General features: G+C 35.9%; 2 protein-coding genes and 1 pseudogene across 2 annotated transcripts; 2 read left to right on the top strand and 1 right to left on the bottom strand.

The window, feature by feature from the left end:
* The first annotated feature begins 15,460 nt into the window (after positions 1–15,460).
* LOC143565600 (RING-H2 finger protein ATL46 pseudogene) lies at positions 15,461–16,947 on the top strand (annotated as a pseudogene).
* A 1,149-nt stretch (positions 16,948–18,096) lies between these two features.
* LOC143565608 (uncharacterized) lies at positions 18,097–18,474 on the bottom strand. Its single transcript, XM_077052535.1, has one exon. The coding sequence runs from the start codon at positions 18,472–18,474 to the stop codon at positions 18,097–18,099; it is 378 nt and encodes a 125-aa protein (XP_076908650.1).
* Positions 18,475–22,056: 3,582 nt separating this feature from the next.
* LOC143565601 (DNA repair protein UVH3-like) lies at positions 22,057–27,591 on the top strand. Its single transcript, XM_077052530.1, has 16 exons — positions 22,057–22,144; positions 22,255–22,505; positions 22,591–22,760; positions 22,842–22,965; positions 23,376–23,453; positions 23,544–23,597; positions 23,676–23,860; positions 23,929–24,304; positions 24,392–25,447; positions 25,532–25,726; positions 25,841–25,926; positions 26,002–26,191; positions 26,280–26,416; positions 26,500–26,584; positions 26,669–27,049; positions 27,136–27,591. The coding sequence occupies exons 1-16, from the start codon at positions 22,057–22,059 to the stop codon at positions 27,589–27,591; spliced, it is 3,912 nt and encodes a 1,303-aa protein (XP_076908645.1).
* Positions 27,592–27,911: the final 320 nt, after the last annotated feature.

Raw genomic sequence — 27,911 nt, 5'->3', positions numbered from 1 at the left:
GGTTCGTCCCCCCTTCCTACGGGTTCCCCCACCCTCTGAATAAGTAAGGCCCTGCTCTTTCTAAGAAAAAAAAGAGGGGTGAAGGGGCCGTTTGAAGTGGCGAAGGCCTACGCTACAGTAAGAAAAAAAGTAGGTTTCAGTTACGAAGTCACCTAGTCGAACTATAAAGAAAGAGAGGCCAAGGTTACGAAGTAAGGTCAACTGTTTAAGGAAAGCCCTTGCTTGGTGAAGGTGGCTTGCTTCTCTGTTCACTGGGAATGAATGTAAACCAATTGTTGACAGAGATGATTAGCTTGGGAAGCTAGACTTTCTTCTCTACTCATTTTGGAGAGCTAATCTGACTTCTATCTCTTCTCATTTCTCTAGGGAAGGTAGGAATTACTTGAGCTTACCCATCACTTCATCATTAGATTTCCAGGGGATTCCTAAAGAGTAGAAGGAGTGCTTACTGCTAGGCTAACATCACTCCTTTCACATTTTAAGTAGCTGCGGGCACCCGACTTTCTGCTTTCTCACAAGATCTAAGTCGCTAGTAGTATAGTCGGTCCTCTAAGGAAAGGTTACCTAAATAATTTCTTCTAACCACTCCCTGGTTCTCTTTCATCGATTGATATGGGAATAACCTCACACCCCCTCCCCTCGATCTATTTACCGATTGAAGGCAATGACTCTTACCCTTATGATAGGTGAATGGTTCTAAAAATCAATAGATTGAATAACTTCTCTAAAAGGAGTATTAAGATCCACATTCTGCATAGAAAAAGCACCAGCACCCCGGTTAGCCATGTTCGGGTCCATAAGCAGTGACAATTGCCCTATGAAGACTCGCTTTCGCTACGGCTCCGGTGCATTAGTAAAGGAAAGCACCTTTTTTAGTTATTAGTAAGGTTGTCGACTTCTTGTAGTTCTCTTTCGCCTATGTCGATTCTCTATAAGAGATAGAAGCTTTCCCGCTTGCAAGGTTTCGAGCTGTATCCTGATTGATAACCTAGTTGGGATGGATTGGTGTGGACCCAGGAAGGAGAACAGAATGCAACCTATCACACCCAGCTTCTCGCATGGAAGGGTCCGGTCCGGAAGAAGAGGAAAAGGAGTTCACCTCAAATCAAGGCAACGCGCGCTTAATCCGGTAGAAAAATCAGCAGATTGAATAACTTCTCTAAAAGGAGTATTAAGATCCACATTCTGCACAGAAAAAGTACCAGCACCCCGGTTAGCCATGCTCAAGCTGATGTCACCAGCACCTACCTGTAACACCCCGACCAAAGGCGGATTATACATCGGGGCGCCACATATTGTTTCATTACTCGTGACACTATTGGGTGTCAATATTTAATAAATACATTTATTCGCGCACGCGCAAGGTAAACACAAGATAACATAAATCATCATAAATCAATATATTATAAATCATAATATTCGAACAGCAAAACTTGTCTTGATACATTTTAATCTAGGTCCAAAATAAAGAAAACTCCCTATGTGTCCACAAGCTCCAGAACAGCTACTGCAAACCTGAACATGTGTTAAAATAAACGTCAAACACTTGCGTGTTGGTGAGAAATCAAGTTTAATAGATAATAATAGATAACAATAAATCTGCGCGCAACACGTGTATGTCTGGTGTTTAACAAGGGTGCAATCAGATTGTGATCAAGCCTAGATAGATCATAGCTCATAGTTCATAGTTCAATCCGTGCTCCCAATTGAGCACAAAAACGAGAAAACATCTGTGCAAGTGTAAACAAAGAAAACCGTAAACGATAGGTCTCCCGTGTTCATCTAATGGATCCATGAAAACTGCGGAATAGGCCGAACAAAGCGGTTAATGATACACACATACAAATAAACAGCCAAGTAAACGTCCTCAACACATGGGATACTGCGCGACTAAAGTTCATAAACAAGTTTAAGACTCTAAGTTTGTATGAACACATGAACATCCCAAAACATTAAAAGCAAAAAGGGATTAGGTACGAGATTACTCACTTGATAAACGATGCGGTGTAAGATAAAGCAAGAACCAACTTTAAACAAGCACAAGTTAACCTATAAATAAGATTATTGTTTTAATGATTTGTTTTAAGTCTTGATTATAAGTTTGCTTAAGTAAATTATTATATATAATATATATATTACCGGAAAAGCAGGACCGAACAGGGAGGAAGACGGAGGCAGAGAGGAGGACGGCAGAGAGAGCAAGGAGCAAGAGAGAATAGGAGAGATTAAGTGTTTTGTGTGTGTAGTGTTAGGAAAAATAATACTATTATTTATAGAGAAACCCTAGGGAACACAATCCCTAGAAAAAGGGGAAAAGATCTCAAAAAGCAAAAGATTCCAAAAGCAAAAGATATCAAAAGATATGGCAGCAGGGAAAAAGAGAAAAAGCTGACAGGGAACAGTAAAAAGGCATGGGCAGTTCAGATAAAGGTACTGGTCAGGCATGGAAAAAGCAGATCTCAAAAGATAATGTCAGTCACTTTTTCTGCCAACCAATGGGGTTGGTGCGCATGCTGCGCTGAAAGTAACTTTTCAGACATAAAGCAGATTAGGTCAACAACACAAAAGATAAGACAACACAAAAGCAAATGGCTAGATTAAACAGAAGAAAACTCAAAGGGTTCAGCGCGAGAACACTCGAGCGCACGCGCGAGAGCGAAGGCAGACACAGAAGGTCAAGAGAGCGCGAGCGCGAAGGCAGACAGAACCAACCTTAACGCGTCGCGGAAAGAACTACATTTCTAAGCGCGCCGCGGGAAGAATCACATTTCTTAGCGCGCCGCGGGAAGAACTATAATTCTTCGCGCGTCGAGGGATGAACTACGATTCTTAGCGCGCTGCGAGAAGAACTACAAATCCTTAGCGCGTCGCGGGAAGAACTACCGTTCTTAGCGCGCTGCGAGAAGAATTACAATTCTTAGCGCGCTGCGAGAAGAGTTCGTCTCGCGTATCGCTGAAACAGGTGGTCTTCACGCAGGATTCCTTGTAAGGGGTCTGGCGCGTGGAGCTGCGCAGACAACCTTAGGCGGGAAGGAACAAAGGACAAGCAAAGAGTTAGAAGAAAAAGAGGGAAACAAGGCGTAAGGGCGGGACGGCGACAAGAGGGAAAAGAAGGCGGAAAGAGAGAAGGAGAGGGACGGGACGGCGGAAAGAAAGAGAGAGAAAGAGGCGGGAAGGAAAATATATATTATTATTAAAAGTAAAATATAAGTATAAATATTAAATCATAAAAGAAAGAGATCGGATCGGAGAAACGGGTACCTGGGTCGGGTCGGATCGGGTCAGATGTCACACTACCACCCAATGAGAGTTGCCCATAATGGTACTAACATGAGGGAAAACATTCCTCCAAACATGAGAGCTTAAATCAGAAAGAAATAGGCTTAGACACCACATCCAATGGATGACCCTATTTAGATCTCATAAACTTGCCCCAGACAAACTGACCAACAACATAAGCCCCCGCAAGTTTGGCATGCAAATTTCCTGTCTAATTACCAACCCAATTCCTTCATGGATTGACAAATGTTGTCCCAAGCAATCCAGTGGTGCCTGTGCTCACTATTGGAATCCCATAAAATCCCGGTTTTAGGGGGAGACCACACTGCCAAGGTATGTATAAGAATAGGGGAAAGGACTGATTTTAAGAGAGTGAGCTTACCACCAAAAGAGAGAAACCTGGCCTTCCATCCGTCATTTTTCAGATATTCATTTCTAAATTATTCAAATATGATGTTTTTCTTCTGCCTTTGAAGATAGGGGCATCAACACAATAGGGGACTCTTGAACTGAAAACCAGTCCAATGATGAATTAAAGGCGATATTTGTGTTTTTTGAAGAGCAGAGAAAGCGAACTTCTTTTGAATCAAATCAAAGCATATAAGAACTTGGAGGGCACCTTTTGGATTTTTTAGAATTTCAAAGGCAACTAGTGCTATTTGAGGAGAAGGGCTTGGGCTTGATGTCGGGGTTTTCCTTCTTAGTAACGGTCTTACTCTATAAAACTTTTTGAATAAGCTATTAAGGTTAGGAATCGGCGAAGAGGTTCTGAAAGTGAATCAGATTTGGGCTGTTCGGGAGAGTTGTGCAAGAGGGAGCCGCTGCCCTAAATTGAATATACAGGGATAACCCATTCGCGAGGATGATTTGAATCGATGACTTAAGCCCTTGCGCTATTCCTTCCTGATCGCATCATAGATAGCAGTCAGAGCCAGTACGCATTCCATTTAGAAAATGCGTTCTCTGATATAGGTGGGGCCATCCCTTTTGAGCCCTTGCCTCACCAGAGCAAAAAACTGTAGTTCCAACTGGTCTCGCTGGTATACGTCCAAATGGAGCCGGTCCAGTTGGTCGCCATGCTCGTCCAAGAAGTCTTGAAAAACTTCTTGCGGCTGTACGGGGCCTGTTCGGCCAAGGGAGGATTATACTCCAAGACTCTTTGAAAAAGGCATAAATCCTCATGCTTGAGTTCTCGGAGTAGGAGGTCCCTGTTTTCAAAAGAGACTGTCTTTGGCCGGAAGGGTTTATTGCGCAAAAACGCCGGGCCGCTGGCTCCCGAAGAGGGAAGCCCAATGAATGTCAGATGCAAAGCCCTTGTTGAGTAAGATATTCTTCTTGCCTCTCTAGCCTTTAGCACAGCAGTAGGAATTGTCTAATCTACTAATCTAAAGCCGCTTTGAATCTCTTGGAGTAATAAGGGCAATAGGTCTATCTTGGAAAAGATCCTTCTCTCCAGAGCGTAAGCAAGGATTTCTGATGCGCGGAGGGGCCCTTAGGTTTTCGGAGCATTGGATTCTCACCAATGTTTGCGTTACTCAAGCCGACATTCTCGCTTCCGCTTCGTCCACTACCGCTCGCGCGGGTGCTTTACTCTAAGGTGGAACGCTCCCCTACCCCTATAACATATGTATAAAATACGGTCAGCTATAAATATAGCTGGTGAGATTTCCACAGTTTAAATACTACGAAAAATCCATACAATTCCGTGAAAACTTGTGAAAAGCACATAAGGGTTCTTTACACTCGATGTAATGGACCTAAGTGTAAAGAACAAACAAAGGTCCTTTCCAGTTGGGCTACCAACGTACTTGGATAATGAGGTCCCTTTTCCACTCGATACAATTGGACCTGAGTGTAAAGGGGCGCGTATGATCATACTTAATGAGGCAACCACTTGAATTCCACGTATATAACAATTAAACAAATAAGCACACGAGTCCATGATTGAATTGTAGTTTGTAAGTAATCGAAGTAATAATACTTGAATTTTATAATGAATACATATGCCACCCCAAAACATTAAAACATTTAAAAAGGGGTTGTGAAAACTCACCTTAGTAATTGAAGTAAAAAGGAATAAGAATAACTCGGAGGCGTCAAAGGAACCGAAGCGATCAATCCGTACGAACTATAAATAAGAATAAACGCAACATTTAACGACTACTCTATCGGGATTTTAAGGTTGATTAGTTGTATGAATATTAATTTATTACAAATTCTACGGCCCTTTGATTATTATATCATTATTTATGCTTTAACGAAAGGTTGGTTGTTGACATTAATTAAGCACTTTAATGGCTAGGAAACGAAGTTTATATGCTCGAAACGTTTGAACTATTGTTTATAAGTTATGTTTATATTTATTACGTTGACAAAACAATTTTTAGGAATTTTAAAGCTTACCTTACGTTTATTAAACGATTTTTAGATCCGGTTTACGAAAGCGAGAAACTTGGTTTATAAATGTGAAAAGGTGAGATATATTTTATAGTTAATTTATATAATTTTTATTTAACTTAAAAAGGTTTTTTTTATAATTTTATTTTGAATTTTAATTGATTAAAATGATTTATTAGTTATTAATAAATAAACTGTAAGGTATTAAAAATATATGTGATGTTCGTGCCTTACCAGTTGCTTTAGGATTCATATTCGTGAGCAGTTTATAAAAAAGAAGGTGCGTGAACAGGGTTTCGAACCCGGGTCTGTCTTGTGTAAACCAAGCGTTCTAACCAGTGGGCTATGTGGTCTATTCAGGGTAATCATAAGGAATTATATATATATATAAACACCAGTGTCATCATCTTCTTCATCATATAAACATAAACCCTAGTTTTATCAATTGGGGTTTCTGTTCTATGTTTGTTCAAATAGGTTTAGGAGTTTTGTTAATTGATTCAACGACGTTAATATGCATATAAAAATTACCTTAAAACGTGTTGTTTTGGCCGGAACCCGGTTGCCGGAAAAATAAAATAAAGAAGCTCCAATTACAGAAAATCCGTGTATTAGAGGGGGATTAAGAGGAGTGAGCGAGTTGTGGAGGAGCTTAGGCATCTATTTATACAACGGGGTGGAGCGTCTATGCATTAATTCGTTTGATTTGATTCTCCGAAATTTCCGGCGAGTATCACGGGTATTAATCGCGGCTATGGGTTGTTATAATGTAATTAATATGTTAGATAACGATGCTAATTGAAGACAAAATGCGTTAAACTAAAAGTTCGGTTCAAAGATCAAGGTTTAGAGGCTGTTTGGATTTGCCGGCGCCGCCACTGGCGATGGCGGCCGGAAAAACGGGGACCGGAGGGGGAGGGCGGGTAGGGTTTTGGGTTTTATATTTAATTAATATAATTTAATTTAAAAGTTACATTTTGCACCCTGAAGTTAAATAAACCTTTTAAATGGAATTTAATCTCTTTTAAGTTAATATAAGTTTTCGATGTTTACACTTTTGGCTTTAAACTTTATAACCGAATTATTTAACATTTGGTTTTGGATTGTTTACGCGTCTAACTAGGTTATCGATAGGACTCGGGATTTCACAAATGATTGAATAACAACGAACAGGGAATAATGAACATTAAATGTCGGGAATCACATTTATTAATGATAAATAATACAACGAAACGACCCAACGGGTCGGATTAACAAATACAAATACGAATCGAAAATTGATGAATATCACAACAATAAAGGAAACCTCAATGGACAGCCGTCCCCTTCACAATCAACCAGATATTTTCCCGCCTACTACTTTTTCCTTAGGTTTCCATTTCTTTAATTTCTTTTTTTTTTTCTATTTCTTTATTTTCTATCTCCTTCCACGGGCTATCATATCAAGATTCAATATTCACAATTTCTCCATCTCCATCTAAACCTTAATACTAACATATTTCATCGGCTATTTTGATGGGTGTTAATCGAGAACAATAGGGCAGCCCGGTGTTAATTGGATGGGTGTTCATCGGCTATGTGAAGAATCGTTGCATCAAAAATCATACATAATGGATTGTTTTCAATAAATCGATTGTAGCCTGGTGTTTATTGAATCAAAATGCATGTACAACAGGTGATTTAACCTTCAATTTTGTGCCTCTTCTCTAACTCATGATTTAGAGTTTTTTTATGCAAGTATGTTATTGTGGTTATTTATCTTTTCTAATACAAATTTTATATAGATGAAAATCCTCAAATCATAGTATTGGTGATTGTGAACGATTATCTCTAACATTACCAATACAAATACAAATGTGGTATACAAGGAGGTATTTAGGGAGTTGTGAAATCTATTTACCTTTCTATATATACGATTGTTTATTGGATTACATCGAAACAGAAGGCAAGCGGGCAACAAGTTGCGCCACTACTCCTTTTGAATCGCAAAACCCAATCTTTTAAAAACTATATTTGCTGATCTTGGAGTCATAACATTACTATGCATGACCCGCTAAACACGGGTAAGTAGCTCCACAGCTTCAGGCGCGAGGAAACCAAAAGTGTCAAAAGCAAAAGGAATAAATACATGTTGGTTGTCAAGACACGCCTTTTCATGTTTTGCCACCTTACCTGAAGCAGCTTTTAATGCGGCTTGACCGACCGCGAAACCACTACTCCCTAATCCCACCAAATGAGAAACCCCTGTTAAATCCACACACACGTGTTTCCCTCCTATCCATCCAAACACCAAAATGTCAGCCGGTCGAAGAGATGATCTTACCTTTTTTTAATGTAATTTGATATATGTATTGACTTTTGTTTGCATTTTATTTTATGGAACATTACAGTAGATATTTTGGTATCATATTTAAATCCCCTTAGTTACGTATTGTGTTTATATTTGTATTCATTATTATGTCAATGTACGATTCTCTGGATCATATACAAAAGGATAAACCAATGTCCACCACAATTCAGTTCCGAATTTTAGGTATCATTAGTGATGGAGTTCCATTTAATGGCTTTGTTTGTCTCTGGTATGGGATAGGCCTAATCATGATTTTTTTAATAATCTTGAAATGTAATGATAAGCAGGTTGTGGGTTTATTCTTTTATGTGGTTATTATGGGAAAGGCTCTTTTGGGATAACATCCTTTGATATGCAGTTTGTGTTTACTTTTTTTGGAGCTATGGGGATGATTATGAGATTTTCAGGTTTATAGAGTGGGCTGGCAAAAACTCTGATTATGGTCATATAATTGGCTTGTCTCCAGCAATTATTTTTTGCATAGGACTTGTTTGCTGGTTAGTTGATGTGTATCCTGGATTCTGGTTTGTTTGTGGGCTTTTGACTATTGATAGAATGGTTTATGTGCACTGGTATGATCTTAGAATTGGTTATAAGTTGTTTATTGGAGGACTTGGGAAGTGCCTTGGGTATTGCTTGTCAGTCTATCGGCTCTACTGAAGAATATTAAGAAATTGAAGTTTGTGTTAGAAACTAATTATTGTTATGTTTTGATTGTCAAACATCTTGTCTTTTATATGTTTTGTCTTGTTAGGTTTGGTTGCTTGAGTGTATTTCTTTGCTTTAAGCATGTTTGCTTAAAGTAGTAGTCGGTTAGGAGGTGGTTTATTAGGTTGTTCGGTTTGTTGGTTAGGTTGTTTTGATAGTTGTTAGTTTTGGTGAAATATCTTGACTAACTTCTAGCCTTAAGTTGTACCTGATTTTTGTAATTGGTAACTTTTTGTCACGGATCGCCCCTTTAATAAAAATAAAAAACTAATGGGTCGGCACGTATTCATAAAACAATCAAAGTAAAAAACCAAAGAAGGTTGTCAATAAATTAATAGTTCAAATTATAAACTAAAGTCAATAAATTAATAATTCAAATTATAAACTAAACTATCTAAAATTTTTGTAACTATTATTCAAATTTAATTTCTCATACCCGTGTATCACACGGGTCACTAACCTAGTATATAAATATAGAAAAAGTTATGTCGGGTACATCGGGTATATAATCGGGTAAATGGGTTAATGTTATCGGGTAATCGGGTATATTACAAATCCCAAACCCACGAAAAATTTCAAAACTAATCCCAAACCCTAATGGGTCGGGTATTACTCGTCCCATTTATGTCAGGTTTCGGGTTTTCCCATTGGGTTCGGGTTTCATTGCCATCCCTACTTCTCCGCCTCCGCCGCTACCGCTAGCCACGTATGCATGCTCCATGAGTCGTGATCACCACTAAACCACACCGAACGATATAATCAACATTTTTTTAATACCTTGGTTAATTAAACCCACTCCATAATATTTGTTTTTTAAGATGGTTAGTTAAAACCCCTTCGCATCTATGGCTTGGTATTTACTTTTTGTTAACCAACATCCATCCACAACACATGATCTTTTGCAATAGAATCAATTTCGGTATCTTTTTCATAAAATTATGATATATGGGCAAAGCGGAAAGTTTAAAATTTTATACATTGGCCAAAAAGTTTAAAAGCCAAGTTAAAAAGTGTTAAACTTCCAACTTTGACCATATAAGCAATTCGTTTTCTAAATTTTAGTCATTGAAGTTTAACGCTTTTAAACTTTTGGTACGAGACTTTTAGCTTTTTAACTTTGGTCACAAAATATTTATATTTTTTTACAAATAGCACAAAATTCGAAAATATTTTTGTACAGTAGCATAACGAACTGGGTCGTTACTAACTGCGCTACCGTTGTGTCCCCGTCGCGATGTGCCGACTTGGGAATTTTTCAGGTTTTACAGTGAAGTAACCGTCAAAGACGTATAGTTCAATTACGAATCAAGGTTGAGCTGTCGCAACGTACAGATTCTTTAACTTACAAATATTTAAAATGCATACCTAGCCATTATTTCATAGGATTTTTAGTGATCAATTAGTCAATACAATATTATTAAAAAAGCTTAGCTATATAAAATTAAAATATAAATTTTGATCAAGAATAATATAGTTATCATAGTCATAAACTTACACCAACATTATATTATCAAAATGAGAGCATGCATGTAAAAAAAATATTTTTCAATCACATCGGTATCAACACGTCATGACATCACCGTTAAAATCGCATTCACGAGTGTTTTTTTTATCTTACTGCCAAGTATAAATCCCTGATACATCATAATGTCTCTAACTGAGAAAATCATAAAACAATAGCCAATTAAAAATCTTAATTTAAATTCATGATAAGTTCCAATTAAGGTTTCATGTACGGAAAAAACAAATATCATGTTGCAACGTCACATATCATCTAGATTGAAATTTCGTTAAAGATATGAAACATTAAATGAATATTATATTCGAATATCATGTGTATGAGTATATCAATTAAAAAATAATTGGCAGTTTGTAACTTGTTATCTAGGGAGATGTAGGTCTATACTTAATTTCTCTCCGGATAAGAGTGGTGCGTTGAAACGCATTTGTATTTAATTAAATTTCTTAAGAGTACCATTATACCAATTTAATAAGACTTTTACACAAAGTCACAATCCTTTTTAATCATAGTTAATAGGCACTTTACTGGTCATATTATCATGCCTTTTTTTAAACAATCTAACTCTACACCTACTCTTGTAAATCATGGTACTATATGGAGACCCCGTCCTCATGCTTATACCCAAAGTTATATAAATAACTTAAGTGAACTCCTATATTTTGGAGGTTCGCTATTTATATCATATATTATAACGTGGTTAAAATTATTGTCTAATTAGATTATGAATATATGTAAGAAATCCAATGTGAACGATTTTTAAAAATGAACAAATTTTATTTAATTGCATTATACGAAGAGAATGACGATTTGATTATGAATACTCGTAGATTTACAAATACCATATTCGAATCTCACATGTAAGACAATTTATTAAAATAATAATTGACAATTTGACTTATCATCATTTATCTAGGTTGGTTTAGACTTTAGACTTTAGACTTTATACTTGTTTTCTTTACGGCGTAAGTGTGAATGTGTGTGAAAAATGCACAATAAAATATTTTTAATTTATATTTTAAATATCTTATTAGAAATATAGAAGATCAAATGCACGCGATATAATGTGAAAATATACTATGGAAGTGTGTAAGATAATATTTTATTAATACTGAATAATGAAATCTTCATAAAATTTTAAACGCATGGAATGTTTTATAAGCTTACAATATTTGTAAGATAGCAAAGCTTTATATTTATAAGCATACAATAAACAGAATTATGAACTAACATGAATAAGTCTTAATTTTTTTAATAGTGTGAGATAATAATAAACCCTAATTTCCTAACTAATATATTATGCGGTGGGAAATGAATATGAACACTCAGATTGAGCGAAAAAAAAAACAATGAATATGTAAGTTAAGTACATACAAACATCTTCACTAGCCTAAATGAAAGGTTTTAAGTTCAAATTTGTATCATAAGAGAAAAAAGCAGGTCCAAATGTCCAACCATTGAATTGGATCATTAGTCTTACTGATTAGTTCGGTTTTAATGACATTGCTCCAAATTGTATTGATGAAGCTTTTTGTTGAGAAATGCATCTGCTTCTCTTGAATCTCTGAATGAACTGATTCTTCTTACGCAATCTCAACATTTTTTAATTCCGTTATGCTATCCATCCCTCTTATAATAGGATGACGAAATATATCATCCAAAATTTTTGTATAAATTGTTCGTCCTTTTACTATTCATTTGTTAATGGATAACGGATAACTATTTAATTTACCAACTTAAATAAAAAAAATCAAACATTTCGTATTGTTTTACATATGCTCCTAATTTCTGAATAATTCATGTTATGATTAATACAATTGATTATTACACAGTCAATCGTAAATTATAAATGATAAGTGTGGATAAAACACAAACATCTTTGAGTCTTGGGCCTTTACACTAAACGGGCTTAATATTGACCCGGCTTTGGGTATGTGCAACAGGCCCGTTTTTGGAATTTCAAGACCCAATAAGCAATGATAATTGATAGATTAGTTGACTGTTAATCATTCATATTTAAGGATCAATTGTGACAGGCAAGGCGAATGGAAGGATTAAAATACCACTTATTAACTAGAGTGTTGTGAGTTAACAAACTAGTTATAGATGGCTGAGATAATAAAACAAACAAATAAAAGCAAAAGACTGATTGGTTGTTAGTGGGTGACGCCACCTTTTTTACCATAACACTAGTTATTGTGTTAACTAAAACCCGTAACGTCAGCCCCATAACGTCGTGGCTCGGTGTAGCCAGCATCATGGGCGCGCCACCTCATCTCTAAGGCCCCTTTAATTAACGTGTGCGCGCGCACACAACCAGCCTATGTAGCATTCGTTTATGCCATACAGTTCAAGATACAAAGCTTTAGAAATCACTATTAATGTTATAAAAAACTGACTTTAATTGCAAGACATGTCTAAATAACTAAAACGGTATGCCTATATGCTACATGCTTTTTGCTGGTTTGATAAGTTTATCTTAAAATGCCATCAAAGTTTCTACCTAATATTAAATGGGTATCTAATGATGCTTGTCGATCTTAACTCAAAAAGCAATCGTTCACATGATTCATCCTTCTAATAAATACACGTCCACTAGTTGCAAGTTACAACTACAAGTTACTACACACATCATTATCTTCTTTTAATTTTAAGATTGAAACAAATCTTAAAATTTTCATAACTAATCGATTTTGGTTATAACAATTAATTCGGTTATTGTACCACATGACTATGAAATTAGGTGTGGACTTAGACTAACTTGAACCTAAAATATTTAATAACATGGTTGACACAATTATAAAAATCAATCGGGTGAACCCATACAATCCTACACCTCTTAATTTATTAGGGTCGTTATTTTCATATGATATAATAATAACAATAATAATATAAATAACATTAGATATAAATAATTGATTATCTCGTTATTTTATATTTGTCTATACTTAAGCCGTGCCCTGCTTGCGGTGCGCGCATATAATGTATATATGTGTGAACCCTCGGGTGGGCAAAAGTAAAATTGCACTAATTTTGACGTTATTTTATTAATTTTGTGAAAATAACGTTAAAAGTGATGGAAGGTTAATCAGGCATCATGTGGTGGCGTTGATAGCCGAAAGACAAGGGTACATGCACCAATCAGCCGGCGTCCCGATGATTGAGTGCTATGTGCCTTATGTAATATGTCCAAGGCTTGATGCAAAACTACTATCGAGCCGGGGGTCTCACCGGAAGCAGCCTCTCTATCCCCATGGGGTAGAGGTAAGGCTGTCTACATCTTACCCTCCTCAGACCCTACCATAGCTTTGCTATTGGTGGGATATACTGAGTACGATGATGATGATGATGATGATGATGTCTATACTTAAGCCTGAGATATTCTCTTTAAAAGACAAGTATCTCCATTAATTGGGCTAGCTCCACACTCGTATGCTTATTTATTAATAAAAATAGCAAGTAAAACTCATCTACAAAAACCGAGCTAATTTTTTTTCTTCTGAACAACGTTTGTTTCTTAAAACATGATGTCAACCGTCACCTACCACCGTGGGAAAATCTCATTGAGCCTAATTTCGATCCTTAGACCATAATGATCCTAAGCCTCAACCATCATCCTTATGCATTGGACCAAGAGATCAATTGCAAAAAAATATAAATAAATAAATAACAAACACAAAAATTGAAATTAACTAAATTACTAGAGAACAATTGTGTTTAACGTAGCAAAATTCAATATTTGGTGTAAATTGCAGAATCTTGTTAACTATCGAGTTTGTGTTTGGTGTAAATTGCAGAATCTTGTTAACTATCGAGTTTTTAAACACAAGTTACGTTCAAAACCTTTCGGCTGACGACACATCTGCCCGAGCGTCACGCATTACGGAAAAAAAAAAACCTAAGGGGCTATTTGGTTCACAGAATGTTTTGCAAAGAATTGGAAATGGAATTTGAATTGGAATCTGAAATGATTTTCTTAGAAATCCTTCATGTGTTTGGTTGGTACATTTGTTAATGGAATTGGAATTTAAAAACATGTGAAAAGACATAATTACCCTAAACTAGTAAATACATAACACTAGCCTACACCATATCAAAACCCCAAACTCTTCCAAATCAATGTCCTTCTCCTTCGCATACGTTTCCGAGTTGTTAAACTAAGTCGGGCCATTCCTACTTACACATTACAAACACAAAATGAGTTAACATACATCAACATAAATAGCATAAAATAAATCAAGTTAAAATAGATGCAAACCCACGTAGACTCCAAAAAGCACATCAATATTCAACTAAAAAAAATACCAATTTCATGAGCAAAACACACACTCTGTCTATAGAATAAAAAAATACTTTTTTTTCAGTTTATAATAAAAAAATACGAACCAATATTCTTTGAGGCAACATGTCGAACACATGGTGTGCAATTGAAAAAACAATAAAAACTCATATTAAATACTACAGAAAGTATACTTGGTAGTCTCAAATCATCAAATAACCAACACTAATTCAAAGAAATTACCAAGAATCGATGATTTAATAAGCAAGAAAAAGGGGAAATACTGACCAAACAAAAGGAGAACGATGATGGAGATCCGCCGGTGCTGCTAACGAGAACGATGGAGGAGATTTCTAACAGAGAAGGAGATGGAACATGACATGTTGGGTTCTTGCAAGATTGAACAGAGCGTACATGGCAGCTAGGGTTCGTGAGGTTGAACAGAGAGAATATATGGCAGTGAGATGAGGGTTATTTATGTAAAGTTGTGAGATTCCTGAGGTATTTTAACTTTGAATTCCTTTAAATGAAAGTAATTTTTTGGAAAGTAAATCCAATTCATTCTAATTCCAAATCCCATGAAATCCTTCGAAACCAAATAGCCCATAAGTCACAACTCACACGTATCACATGATTCTCGTCACTCTCCCATCATTCACGTGGCATCATTTCTCACTCAAAACCTCACTCATCGATTGAAATTTGGAGTCATGTTTTAATAGTGTCACTCACTGCCACCTTTGGATCCTCCTTTGCTTTGCTTTGCTTTGCTTTGCTTTGCTTTACTTCTTCAATATATAAATAATAAACCTTTCTTTCTTTCTTTCTTTACCTACAAATCAACATCTTGTAGATTTCTTAATCACTCGTCTTTAACTTTACCCTCTTCAAATGATTCTCTCCATTCTTTATCCCAAATTCTAGGGTTTCAGCCATTAAACCAGAAGCCCAACATCTTCAAGATTTTAAGATGTGTCCCAAATTTCATTTCTTTATATCATACATTGTGTTCTTGGGATATTACCAGGCAAAGGATACAACTTTCTTGGATTTTAGATTAAGGGTTTATCAGTAATGAGTTGGGTTCTTGTTCTTGGGATAAAAAGACATGATTTTTTAGTGTAATTAACATATTATATGTTAAAAAGATGGTTTTTAGAGAAGAAAGATTGGTTTCTAGCCATACCCATATAAAAATGTCTTGGTTGAAACATGGTGGTTTAAAATTCCAACAATACCCTGTTTCTGGCTCACCATTTTCACCTCCATTTAGTGTTAAAGTTCATAATACAGCAAGCCCTTCATCATCTTCAGGTATTAAGATCAGTCCTGCAGTTCTTTTCATTATCATAATCTTGGCTGTCTTGTTTTTCATATCTGCTTTGCTCCATTTGCTTGTGAGAGTGTTGAATAAGTACCACTCATTGTCGAATTTCACCCGATCTAGTCGGTACCCGACCGGTCCCGCTTCCGATACGCTTCAAAGACAGCTCCAACAGCTGTTTCATTTACATGATTCCGGTTTAGATCAAGCGTTTATCGACTCGTTGCCGATTTTTATGTACAAGGAGATTGTGGGGGCAAAAGAGTCATTTGATTGTGCGGTTTGTTTATCTGAGTTTGTTGAGTCGGATGAGTTAAGATTGCTCCCCACTTGCAGCCATGCTTTTCATATAAGCTGTATAGATACATGGCTTCAGTCAAATTCGACGTGTCCCCTTTGTAGAAATACCCTTTTTAACCCTGGGATTTCGTTAGATAATCCGATTTTTGAGTTTGATGATATGAGGGAAGAACATGAGGATGATGGGCAAAAGATTGTTGAACATGAACAAATGATTGCTGAAAAAGGTGTTTATTTGGTTAGACTTGGTAAATTTAGAAGATTAACCGAAGGTGAAAAGGAAACAGGGGAGACTAGTAGTAGAAAGTTGGATGCAAGAAGGTGTTATTCAATGGGGTCATACGAGTATGTGGTTGGCAATACGCGCCTCAAGCTGGCGTTAAACAGTAAAAGAAACCGTTTGGAAGGAAAGATTGAAGAAGGTGTAGAAGGGGATGAAAGTTTAAAAGTCAGTGATGATATGGAGGGAAAGAAGATCAGTATTAGTGCGAAAACTGATAGTTACTCGGTTTCTAAGATATGGTTATGGTCTAAAAAGGGGAAATTTACAAGTTCTGATGAGAATCAAATGCATAATCCATCTTCGGTTGACATGAAATTACCTTGGATGAGCAGAAGGCAAGGTACATGAAAGAGTTTGATTCTTTTTAATGTTATTTATTATAATTTTAATAATCCTATCTCGTCGTTTTGGCATGAAATGGTGTTTCTAATCGTTCAAGAATTCGTTACAAAAGAGAGTTTTATGGGCCTAGAGCAATAATATGTGATTTCCTGCTGTCAAAATGATAACTTTGTAGTTGAGTGGTTTATATGTGCAAACCCTGATCAATACTTTAAATGCAATAACACATGATTTTAAAGATTCAAACTTTGTGTGTTTCTTGTATAGTCTTGTGGGCTTAAATTATTCAAAACTTGTGACAAACTGTGATTATTAATGGGTTCTGAAGCAAGAACTTCAGAGAAGCTTATTACTGCTAAAAATTGAAACTTTATAGTCTTATGGCTTACATATTGAAACCATGATCAAGACTGGAGTGATGATAAAAAACCAAACTTTTTTTTTGTAAAGAGTTCAAGAAGAAACATATGTAAAACTATTGTGTCTTTATGATTAAGATTATGACTATTTAAGAGAATAATTTAAGGGTAATGGAGGGGCAAACCTTGCTTTATCTTTTGCTTTTGCTTTTGCAATTGCAAATTCTCTTTTACTTTTTATCATGTCTTTGGTAGTTTGGTTGTTTCTACTGCCTCTTTTTAAACAATCTTTTTGTATAGAATTGTGTGTAATACATGGAGGCAAGCCTGAGCATCATGAAGAATCTTTTTTTCTTTCATATGAAGGAAAGGATGATTTATTGCTTTTTTCATGATTCTAAAATTGGCCATGGTGGGGATGGTATGGGTCATGTAAACTGTTCTTTCTGTCAATGTGGCCTTGTTTTGGACTTTTGGGTATGAACTGTATTCTACTTTAAAAGTCATGCCTTGGAAGAAAGATATATATGCTTTATTGCCATTTAACTTCGAGTTGTTTCTACTCGTCTTATAACCTTTCATTCGTAGAAACTCGTCTTAAGTGAAACTGTAGAACCAACAACAAAGTCTAAGAATATCGCATACAAACAATAACGGAAAGAGAGAATTTTACATATATATTGGCTTCAGCTACTCTAGAACGACACATTCAATGGTCAATGAATGAAATTGATAACGTTGGATGCCTCTGTTGATAGAAAAAAAGTCAAAAACTGTCGGTTAAAGACCAAAAAAAGTCAAAAACTGTCGGTTGCGGGTCTTTAACGGGCCCTGGACATGCTGTAGTTCTGGCTTGTAAAACATTTTGTATCAACAATATAGGATTTATACATAATGTACAAAATTCATATCTAATAAAGAGCTTAAATTTATCCTTTTGTTGCCTACAAATGCCATCAATTCTCGCCTAGTTGGCAGGTGAACACATGCCGAATATCCTCCTTTGAATCCATTGACGGTTTCTGGGGGACCAGAATCAACGAGTACCTCATGGAGAAATTTGGAATGTCTTGATCATCATCTTCCAAATACCCTAGACCATCGTCAAAATTTAGCATATAACTCGTTGGATCATATTGGAATTTACCGTGCCTAAAACGTTGTGTGCTAAACTGACGGATAAACGCTTTCAATTTGGGGACGACAACAAGCTGCGACCACTCCTTGAACGGTGATAATCCCTTAGAGCCGCACCGGCACGGCATCCGGAAACAACACCCTCTCTGGGAGGGTAATTCTTCATTGACGCTGGAATAGATTGTTATTGATGCCATTAATGCAGAAATGATGGCTGGGATAATTTGAAAGGAAAAATGGCTTGAATTTGGAACAGAGAATGCATAATTGTGTGGTTAATAAAATATAATCAGATTTATAAGTTTATAACTAATTTCTGATATTAATTTTGACAAATTTAAGCTTGATTAAAAGTTTAATCCTAGGTAATTCCTTAAAAAGTAAATTTAGAAAGATATGATATAGTCATCTTAATAATGTTATATCCTGTATTCCTGTTAACCTTTAAATGTTGACCCACACTATTTATGTATATTTGGATTTTGGGCGGTCCTTGCATAAGATCATCTATAATAAGTCGTTTTTAGCATTTTCGAGGAGAGAGAAGGTGATATGAGATTATGAGGAGAGAGGGGGATGCACGTTGTGTTATAATATATTTATAATGAGTTATACCGGCTGTATTGGCTCTAGAGGTCCTACCAGCCATATGGCTCTAGAGGTCCTACCGGACGTATTGACTTCGAAGGTCTTACTAGCCCGTATTGGTTATGCGAAATAGGAGAGGAGGCAGGTCATAAATTCGTAAGCTTGCAATGCATGCATAAATACCACATAGATAACTTTCATTTTATTCAAACCAAACCATTAAATAGTAATCCACATTTGTGGACACACAATTGGTAATTTGGTATGGTGGAATTGAATAAGTAGCCCAGCCCACTATCATAAAAATCCTCTCACAAACAAACGAATTGGGCTCATAGCAATAATGAATGGTGGGACATCTACAATATAAGTTTAGACCAAGGGGTTGTTTGGCAGCCTCTTAACAGTCAATAAGATGCTATCCTTTAATGGTTTATAGCTTCTTAATGGTTAAAAATAACTTTAAGTCTAAATGGTTAAGGGACTATCTTTTAATGATTACCTCTTAACTATTTATACTTAAGGCTACGTTTTAATTATTAAGAGGTTATGACCGTTAAAAGATAGCCTCTTAATGACTTTTAAGAGTCTACCAAACAGCTTCCAAGTGTAGTAGGCGCCACCTATTGTCAACATGGAGGCGCCACACACCATTACAAGTGGACTATAAGGGATCTCAGCAAAGTGGCGAGTGCCAAAAAGGGAGAGAGCCTTTCGGGGGTTGAGGTTTCTAAGATGATGGGGATGGCTAGCTAAAGCGCATTCAGTACACATGATTTATGGATTAGTTAATTAATGTCCCATTGTCTACGTGACAATGACAAAACATGATGGTATTTTTGGTTAACTAACCATATTCCATCACACTTGGTCTAAAGGCCCAAACTTAAAGGAGCTAAACAGGAATCATTTGTTCATAATTTACCAATAAGCTAAAAATACCCATATGCTAACACCAAGTTTTAGTCGTAAACCTCTTCCATAGATTATTGACGTCACAAATATCAGAGAGGAATCAATAGAGGTGAAAATCTTATTGAAGTGGTGTGTTGAAATTAGTGAGCCCAAAATACGACCCATATATTTAATTATGTCAAAGATATTAACGATAGCCCAAACTCAATTAGTTATTATATATTCTTGTAAATAAAAGTGGTTTATTGGATTTTAATAATCCCAGGTAAATGCTATTGGTATATAATAATCCCATATGAGTTTATCCTCACTGGTGACCCCAGATTTTTAAAAGAATATACTCTCACCTGTCTTCCATTAAAAAAAACTTAACGGCGTTAAGTTTATCTTTTTGAATTTCAAATTGATTTTTGAGGCTTTTGATTGTAAGGAGGATACGGGTCGAATGATATAAAACCTAGCTCGAAATGATACTTCAAACGACTTGATTTTTGTTAGTTTGAAATTTGAAAAAAAAAACTTAACGCCAATAAGTTTTTATAAGAAAAGACATATGAAAGTAGATTCTTTTGAATTTGAAAACACAAGTGAAAATAAGCCTAGTCATAATTATTATTGACCAGTAACATATACTCTGTACTATTATAATCAAATAAGCCAATAAAAATCTTTAAATCATTTCAAAGGGGTGAAGGAAGTTGGAATTTTTTACCAAACTAGTGTTGGTGGAAAAAGTAGTTACTATTTTGGTGTTTCATGAAAACTATTTACCAAACTAGTGTTTTTCTTTGTTTTCTATCCACATTTTATTATTAAATCATCATATTAGAGTTTCTTTTTTATTATTTTTATATTAGTTAATCTTTTTTTATATTTTGTCAACAAAACTTTTCTTATCTTTTTTTTATCTTGTTGCTGTTCTTTTTATTTCTTTTTTTTTCCACCAACACTAGTTAATCAACTCGTCTTTGATAACTATAAGAACTAGTTAATCAAGTCGTCTTTGATAACTGTTAAAAAAATTTAGGCCAAAGGTGAAAATAAATTTTCGGCCTAAAAAATTTTGGCCTTAAGAAAAAGGATTTTCATGGAACACTAAAATGGTAAATATTTTTTCCACCAACACTAGTTTGGGAAAAAAAACTCCATAAAAGAAAAGGAATTTTTTACCAAACTAGTGTTTTTCATTTATTTTATATTCATATTTATTTTTAAATTCTTTTATTGGAGTCTTTTATTTTTTTTTATTTAGTTAATCAATTATTTATTTTTTATAGCACGATGCTTATGTATATTTTTATCCATCAATCCAGTATCTTCTTTTTTTATATTTTCTTATCAGTCAGCTTTTTGTTTTCTTCTGTATTTTCACTAATTGTTATAATTCTTTTCTTCTTATTTTATTTTTTATCTACTATTGTCAAATATAAAAACAAATAAATCATCTAAATAAATTCAAAATGAAATAAAAACATAAAAAGATAATCAAATATTAAAACTTAACCTGATACGAGCCACGAGTCTCAATATTAAACATAAACGAAAATATGAAATTCAAAGAACACAAACAAAAAGGCAAAAATGCCAAATGAAGTTGAGTCACTACTGATCTCCACAACTATAAACAAATTTTAAAAAAATGTGTGAAATAAACTGAATATGCTACACTGAACATATTTAAAACGAAAAGAATCCAAAACATCAGTACCAGTTAGGTTCGTTACCCTACCGGAACTTAACCCAAAAATAAATTTGTAAATAAACATATTTAAAACAAAAGAATAACATAATTTAGTAAAACCCAGGCGTTGCGGTGATTATTCGACGTGGATTTGATCGGTATCGGTTAGGTTCGTCAAAGTCTCGAAACTAAACCTAAAAAATAAAATTTGTAAAATAATGAATATATTTAAATAAAAACAAAAAATAAATACATTTGAAAACAATTAAAAAAAATAAAAAGAAAAAAAGATAAGAAAAATTTTGTTGATAAAATATAAAAAAAGATTAACTAATATAAAAATAATAAGAAAAACTCTAATATGATGATTTAATAATAAAAGGTGAATAAAAAATAAAAGAAAATACTAGTTTGGTAAATAGTTTTTTATGGAACACCAAAATGTTAAACGCTTTTTCCACCCATACAAAATTCAATGAAGTCGTATGACGGTGTCGTTTCAGCTTTCGATAGTCCTCCTCTTTTACCACCAAATTCACAAAACTGGCGGCAACAATTAGCAGAACTGCTAACCTAAATCAGACAACAACACAACATGGGTGTCCACGGTCTGTGGGACCTGCTATCCCCTGTCGGCCGTCGTGTCTCAGTCGAAACCCTCGCCGGCAAACGACTCGCAATCGGTACAATTTATAAAAACACGTCAACCGTCATTAATTTAATAATTCGCCACTACCAGTTTCCAGCTCAATTAGTGTATATATGTTGAATTGGTAGTGAATTTGTTTTACAGATGCCAGCATATGGATGGTACAGTTTATGAAGGCGATGCGTGACGAACAAGGAGAAATGGTGAGAAACGCTCATATTTTAGGGTTCTTTCGTCGAATTTGCAAGCTGTTGTTTTTACGGACAAAACCCGTGTTTGTTTTCGATGGCGCCACGCCTGCGCTGAAGCGGAGGACGGTGATTGCGCGTAGGCGGCAGCGCGAGAATGCGCAAGCGAAGATTCGGAAAACCGCTGAAAAACTGCTGCTTAATCATGTTAGTAGTTCATAATAGTATCAGTGATGTTAAATTAGGGATTTTTAAGAGCTTAATATTATGGTGTTGATAATTGGTTGTATAGCTTAAGGCGATGAGGTTGAAAGAGCTGGCGAATGATTTGGAGAATCAGCGGAAGAGTAATCGGGATAAGGGTAAAACGGTGGTTACGGATAATGTTGATTGTTCTGGGACTAGTGCGAAAGCGAATCCACCCGATGGTAAAGTTTTGGATCAAGAAGCTTTAGATGCGATGTAAGAGCTAAGAGGATTTATCTTTTTTGTATTGATATTTGTTATGGAATGGATTCGGATGATGCGAGTTTTGTTTTGAAGGTTGGCGGCATCGATTGCGGCGGAGGAAGGTGAAGGTTTTATAGGTGAGGCGTCTACATCTGGTGCTGGAGTTCTTGCGGAAGATGAAGATGAAGAAGCAGAAGATGACGAGGAGATGCTGCTTGTAAGTTATCCTAGTTAAATAAGGATATGAGATATGTAGGTCTCTGATGAGTGAAATTATATGAAGTCTGAAAAACTGTATAGCAGTTTTACAGCTTACTACTTGTGTGAATTTGTAAGTAAATGTGTATTTTTTTTTCTAACTCAAGTAAAGGCAAAAGTTAGAATATGAGTTAGGCGAACACGTGAAAATGTTAGGTGCTATTAATAATTTTTTTCGAGTATTTTAATTATAGGATAGAGCGGTATCTAGATGGACAAAGCTTGGCATGCCCTTCATATTGAAGTACAGTTGATATGTTACTCTTGTGATGGATACTTAGCTCATAAAAGCTACATAAGAATGCACTTACTATGTTTTTGTTAGTTCATTTTTTTAGTAACATAGCTCCTATTTAATCAATTGTTCAGCCAACACTGGAAGGAAAGATTGATCCTGCTGTTTTAGCTTCTTTACCACCCTCCATGCAACTTGATCTTCTAGTGCAAGTAAGTACAAATATTATCATCAATCACGTCTTCTGTTAGTTTCAACAACTTTCTTTGATTAATGTATGTCTAATATACCCTTTTTAACAGATGAGAGAACAGTTAATGGCAGAGAACCGGCAAAAGTATCAAAAAGTCAAGAAGGTATTTGATTTTCAACCTGGTGACTAAATGTTTATTGCCCTTCAAGATTTTCTGAGTTACATGTTTTTGTGTTTGCAGGCCCCTGCAAAATTTTCTGAACTGCAAATAGAGGCTTATCTAAAAACAGTTGCCTTTCGTAGGGAGATTAATGAAGTGCAGAAAGTAGCTGGTGGAAGGGGAGTTGGTGGTGTTCAGACTTCACGAATAGCATCTGAAGCTAACAGAGAGTTTATATTTTCAACTTCTTTTACCGGAGACAGACAGTAAGTATGCAGTTAATAATTACAGTGCTTCTGGTTTTCACTGTTTAGTAACAAACTTCACTGTGTAGATCCCTTGCATCTGCTGGAGTTGAGACAACTAGCAACATGCAAAGCCAGATAACAACAAGGCAATCATCTATTGATTCTATTAGTGTCGGGTCAACCATTAAGTCAAACGGGGCAGCTGAGTCTATCATAAATGGACCAAAAAAGGCATTTACTGAAGATGTTGAGACATACAGAGATGAAAGGGGACGGGTACGAGTTAGCAAGGTGAGAGCCATGGGGATTCGTATGACTCGTGACCTACAAAGGAACCTGGATCTAATGAAAGAGATTGAAAAGAATAAGATTGATTCGAATAAACTTCCTGAAAATTCCAATTCCAAGCTTTTTGAGACTTCATATCAGGATCAATTCGGTTTCTCCACCAAAACAAATCAGGTATCTACCTCGGTTGACGGAACATCGATAAGGGTGTCCTTTGATGATATTGAGAAGCAATTTGCAGACGGTACCAAAACAAATCAGGAATCTACTCCGGTTAATGGAACATCGATAGAGGTTTCATTTGATGATGATAATGAGAAGCAATTTGCAGACAGTGATGATGATATATTTATTCAGTTAGTGACTCCTCATGGTACATTATCTGAGAAGCAACCCGTTATTAACCTTAAAGATTGTGAATGGGAAGAGAGAATGCCTGGAGAAACTAAAGATGATGAAAGTGAAATGGAATGGGAGGAAGGACCTTCTGATAATAATCTTGATTTAGGCTCTGCACGTGAGTTAGAGCAAAAGGAGTCTGCTTCGAAAGGTGATTTGCTGGAAGAAATGGATTTTCAGGAAGCAATTAGACGAAGTATGGCTGATGTGAGGTCCCAGATAGATATCGATGCATCATCTGCACCTGAAGCGTGTAAAGGTATTGATACTCCAAGATTATCCTCAGATATTGTTCTACCAAGCAAATTATCTGTTGATGTGGATGCAACTACTTTAGATGATTCAGATTTAATGGAAGTACAGATGGAAACCTTGTATCAAAATGATCAGGTACACCACCATGATTTAGTTAAAGCTGCAAATGATCGTAATTCTCAAGGAGAGAGACATGTGGAAACAACTGAAGAAGAAAGAGTTAGTGAAGATAACTGTGGAGAGAAGGCTGAGATTGTCACAAGTTCTGATAATATATTTAGTACTCGAACTCATATTTCTAATTCACCTAATGTTAATCACACTGAGCCTAAACAAAGTGAGGTCAAAGATCAGATGGTTGACCCTGTTTCAGAGCCACTGGAACCTAAAGGAACTTCTTCTAGCAAATCAGAATCCAAATTTGATATTGTGCAGAAGGTTGCAGAGGAACGCGACAGTAATGCAGCTCATGTGCAAAGACAAGACGATGCCAACAGATTTGTTATCAATGATCTGAGCGATGAACAGGTTGAAATCGCTAAGGCTAATTTAGAGGAAGAAATGGCAAATTTAAACAAGGAAAGCACCGATCTCGGTGATGAACAAAGAAGGCTTGAACGGAATGCAGAGTCTGTAAGTGGTGAGATGTTTACCGAATGCCAGGTAAGTACAAGCAATCTTTTAGCATCTTTAGAGGATACAAATGCTAATAGAAAAGAAGTTAATTCTGTTTTATATATGTTTTAGGAGCTTCTTCAAATGTTTGGATTGCCATATATCATTGCTCCAATGGAAGCGGAAGCTCAATGTGCATACATGGAACTTGAAAAGCTTGTTGATGGAGTTGTCACTGATGACTCTGATGTGTTGTTGTTTGGGGCACGAAGTGTTTACAAAAACATATTTGACGATAGAAAATATGTGGAGACATACTTTATGAAGGTATGTATCAAATATATCAGCCTCATTGCTAAAATGCAACATTCATAGAGCTTTTGCAGAATTTAAAAATAGTTGAATCTTATCTTATCTGATGGGTATTAATATGGTTTTTAGGACATTGAAACGGAGCTTGGCTTAACAAGAGAAAAGTTAATCCGTATGGCAATGCTTTTGGGGAGTGATTACACTGAAGGTATCAGGTAAGATGATCTTTGCTATCAGTTTGAAACAAAATATTTTTTTGGGTTATCTGATTGGTATGCAATATCGTGTAGTGGAATTGGCATAGTGAATGCGGTGGAAGTAATAAATGCTTTTCCCGAGGAAGATGGGCTTCATAAATTTCGTGAGTGGATAGAATCTCCCGATCCAAGTATCCTTGGTAAAGTTGACTTGTCAAATACAAGGAAAAGAGGGTCAAATGCCAATGTTGATGACCTGAAGCAGACTTTCATGGATACGCATGTAAAATAAACTTGTTTCTCGTTCTTACTATTATTTTCATGATGATCTCTTCATATTTGATCTCAGTTTGAATATGTTTACTTTTCAGAGAAATGTTAGCAAAAACTGGCATATTCCTTCTACTTTTCCAAGTGATGCAGTGGTTTCTGCATACGCTTCTCCACAAGTAGACAAGTCAACAGAGCCCTTTTCATGGGGAAAGCCAGATCTATTTGTTCTTCGCAAGTGAGCTTTTTTTGAAATAATTTCATAATAATGTAACTTAGTTGCTCGGTTTCTAATGCTTGTTGATCTTTGTTTTTGTGAAGATTGTGTTTTGAGAAGTTTGGTTGGGGTGCACAGAAGGCGGATGAGTTACTTCAACCTGTTCTAAAGGAGTACAACAAACATGAGGTGCTCCATCTTCACCATCCCATTTTTTTTATTAATTTAATAAGTTCAGGAAAAATGCTGATTTTGACAATTTGATTTGTGCAGACTCAATTGCGGCTGGAAGCGTTTTACACTTTTAACGAGAGGTTTGCTAAAATTCGTAGCAAGAGGATAAGCAAAGCCGTGAAAGGAATGGCAGGGAGTAAAAGCTCAGAGTTAATGGATTACAACGAGCAGCCAAATTCATCCAATGCGAACAAGAGAAAGAAAGTTAAGCATGTTGAAGATAATAATGATGTAGAAAAGTCAGAATTGCCAGTTCAAGGACACAGTAAAAAGACTAAAAGAGGTTCAAGTGTTAAAGGAGGACGAGGAAGAAGGAAAAAGAAGAATAATCTCAAACTTTCTGGAACAAGTTCTGATGATGAAAATCACAGTGACCATGTGCAACAAGTGCATGATGAACCTACACTCGGACCACGAAAGGTAAACACACAAATTAGATTTAGAAAACAGTTGTGTCTTATTGTCTTATCACTTTCTGATCAACTTACTATTGTTATTATTATCAGTCAAAACGTGTTAAAAAGTCGGTGATATCTTCATACAACGAAGACTCCGAAACCGATGAACCTACAACACAAGATCATGAGGTGACGCTTGGCACTAGTATGGAGACTGGTGTCAGTGGGGATCATGGAAGCAGAGTCGACGCTGATGTGGCGGATATGGGTAAAGATTGGTGTCAAAATGATGATGACCCGGAGGCGGAATTATCAAAAGAATACCTTCAAATGGGGGGTGGGTTTTGCTTGGAAGAAGATGAGGAAAACAAGGAGGCAGGAGCATTTGGTTGCAGCCCTTCAACCGAACCGTTGAATGAACCTGGGGATGCAGAAGCATCAACTAGCCAAGATGATGCAACCGGGTTACCGGTGGGTCAAAGTCAAAACAATGTAGAGGATGATGTTGGGATTAGTTACTTTTCTGCTATGCCTAACTTGAGGAGAAAGCGAAAGAAGGTATGACATACCAGGGTTCAAGGGCTTTTTGAGTGACATGTTTCTTCAAAGCCAAGGGTTTAAACTCTAGAATGGAATAGTAACTTGTATTTTTAACTAGTTTAGTTTGTGTATCTGATAGGTTTGTTTAAACGAATGTAGTATATTTGTTCTATATTATTAATATACTCGGCAATTTTGAACAAGAGCAAATACCATAAAAGATAAACACACTTTCTATTTTTTCTCGTTAAAGTCACTCAACTATTTTTTTCATGTTAAAGTTCTTTCACATGCTAAATTTAGACAAAAATATGATGCAACTTATAAAAACCACAGTTGAATAT

Source organism: Bidens hawaiensis, unplaced genomic scaffold (genome assembly GCF_021521415.1).
Source record: "Bidens hawaiensis isolate Kalapana, Puna unplaced genomic scaffold, B.hawaiensis_p1.1 tig00022487_1, whole genome shotgun sequence".
Classification (NCBI taxonomy): Eukaryota; Viridiplantae; Streptophyta; class Magnoliopsida; order Asterales; family Asteraceae; genus Bidens; species Bidens hawaiensis.
This window is presented reverse-complemented; position numbering and strand designations above follow the sequence as displayed.